Genomic DNA, 1,094 nt, shown 5'->3' with positions numbered 1-1,094 from the left:
ATGTGCTGTAGAGTTGTAATGACATTTCATCTTCATGGATGCATGGCACTGAACTCTCTTGGCTTCCTTTTTTCTGTATTTTCTTGGAAGAAGGGCAAATGAAGTGAATAATTGGGCCACAGAGCCTCTGTCCCTCATAGCTCTCACTAATACAGTATTTTTTCCTTGTCAGTGGATAATGCTCTGAGCACGGAAATGACTCTTTGCTATATAAGCCTTTCTGAGGATGTGAGACGTGTGATATTTGGAGACGACCATCGCAGCGCACCCATGGATCCCCAGGGAGTGGAGAGCTTTGCTGTGTGGGGAGCACAAGTGTTCACCTCTGGCAGGCATTACTGGGAAGTGGATGTGACCCACTCCTCCACCTGGATTCTGGGAGTCTGTAGAGATTCCAGGACAGCCGATACCAATATTGTTATTGATTCTGATGAAACATTTTTGTTAATTTCCTCAAAGAGGAGCAATCACTATAGTCTCTCCACCATCTCTCCACCTTTAATTCAGCATGTGCAAAGGCCTCTGGGTCGGGTTGGGGTGTTTCTGGATTATGATAATGGATCTGTGAGTTTTTTTGATGTTTCTAAAGATTCTCTTATCTATGATTTTCCTCCTTCCTCCTTCTCTTCCCCTCTGAGGCCTTTCTTTTGCTTTGGTTGTAAATGAAAATTTGGTTTCATGATGATTTATTGTGACCTCCCATATATGAGACAAATAGTGTTCTGAGACCCAATATGTGAGAGCCTGTGAGCTCCTTGTAACTTCATGGAATGTAATTACTTTATGGTTATACATGGGATAACCACCTTGAATGTGTATATTTGTTAATTAAGTTATTTTAATTAATAAATTATTGTGGAATCTTCACTAGAATATCGATAATGGTTTTTTATTTTTTATTTATTTATCTATTTTTTTTTATGGTACAAGGTTTGTTGAGATTCATTCACTTACTGTGAAAGTCATGTTCTAATGTATTTAATTCAGAGATGGTTAGTATATCACACTTGTGCAGCCATCAGAACTCTTTACTGCTTGGGCACTTTTATCACTTCCAGAAGAATCCCAATGCTCATTAACATTTATTCTCCATT

The 1,094-nt window shown here is 38.8% G+C and overlaps 1 protein-coding gene across 1 annotated transcript; it reads left to right on the top strand.

Moving 5' to 3' along the window:
* The first annotated feature begins 176 nt into the window (after positions 1–176).
* LOC112616877 (tripartite motif-containing protein 64C-like) lies at positions 177–696 on the top strand. The gene has a single exon (XM_025373663.1). It carries the CDS (start codon positions 196–198, stop codon positions 664–666), a length of 471 nt encoding a protein of 156 aa, XP_025229448.1. The 5' UTR covers positions 177–195; the 3' UTR covers positions 667–696.
* Positions 697–1,094: the final 398 nt, after the last annotated feature.

The sequence above is a fragment of the Theropithecus gelada genome, unplaced genomic scaffold (assembly GCF_003255815.1).
Source record: "Theropithecus gelada isolate Dixy unplaced genomic scaffold, Tgel_1.0 HiC_scaffold_11902, whole genome shotgun sequence".
Taxonomy (NCBI): Eukaryota; Metazoa; Chordata; class Mammalia; order Primates; family Cercopithecidae; genus Theropithecus; species Theropithecus gelada.
This window is presented reverse-complemented; position numbering and strand designations above follow the sequence as displayed.

Excerpts from the sequence above, each read along its gene's own strand:
- LOC112616877 (XM_025373663.1), top strand. The coding sequence starts at position 196 with ATGACTCTTTGCTATATAAGCCTTTCTGAGGATGTGAGACGTGTGATA.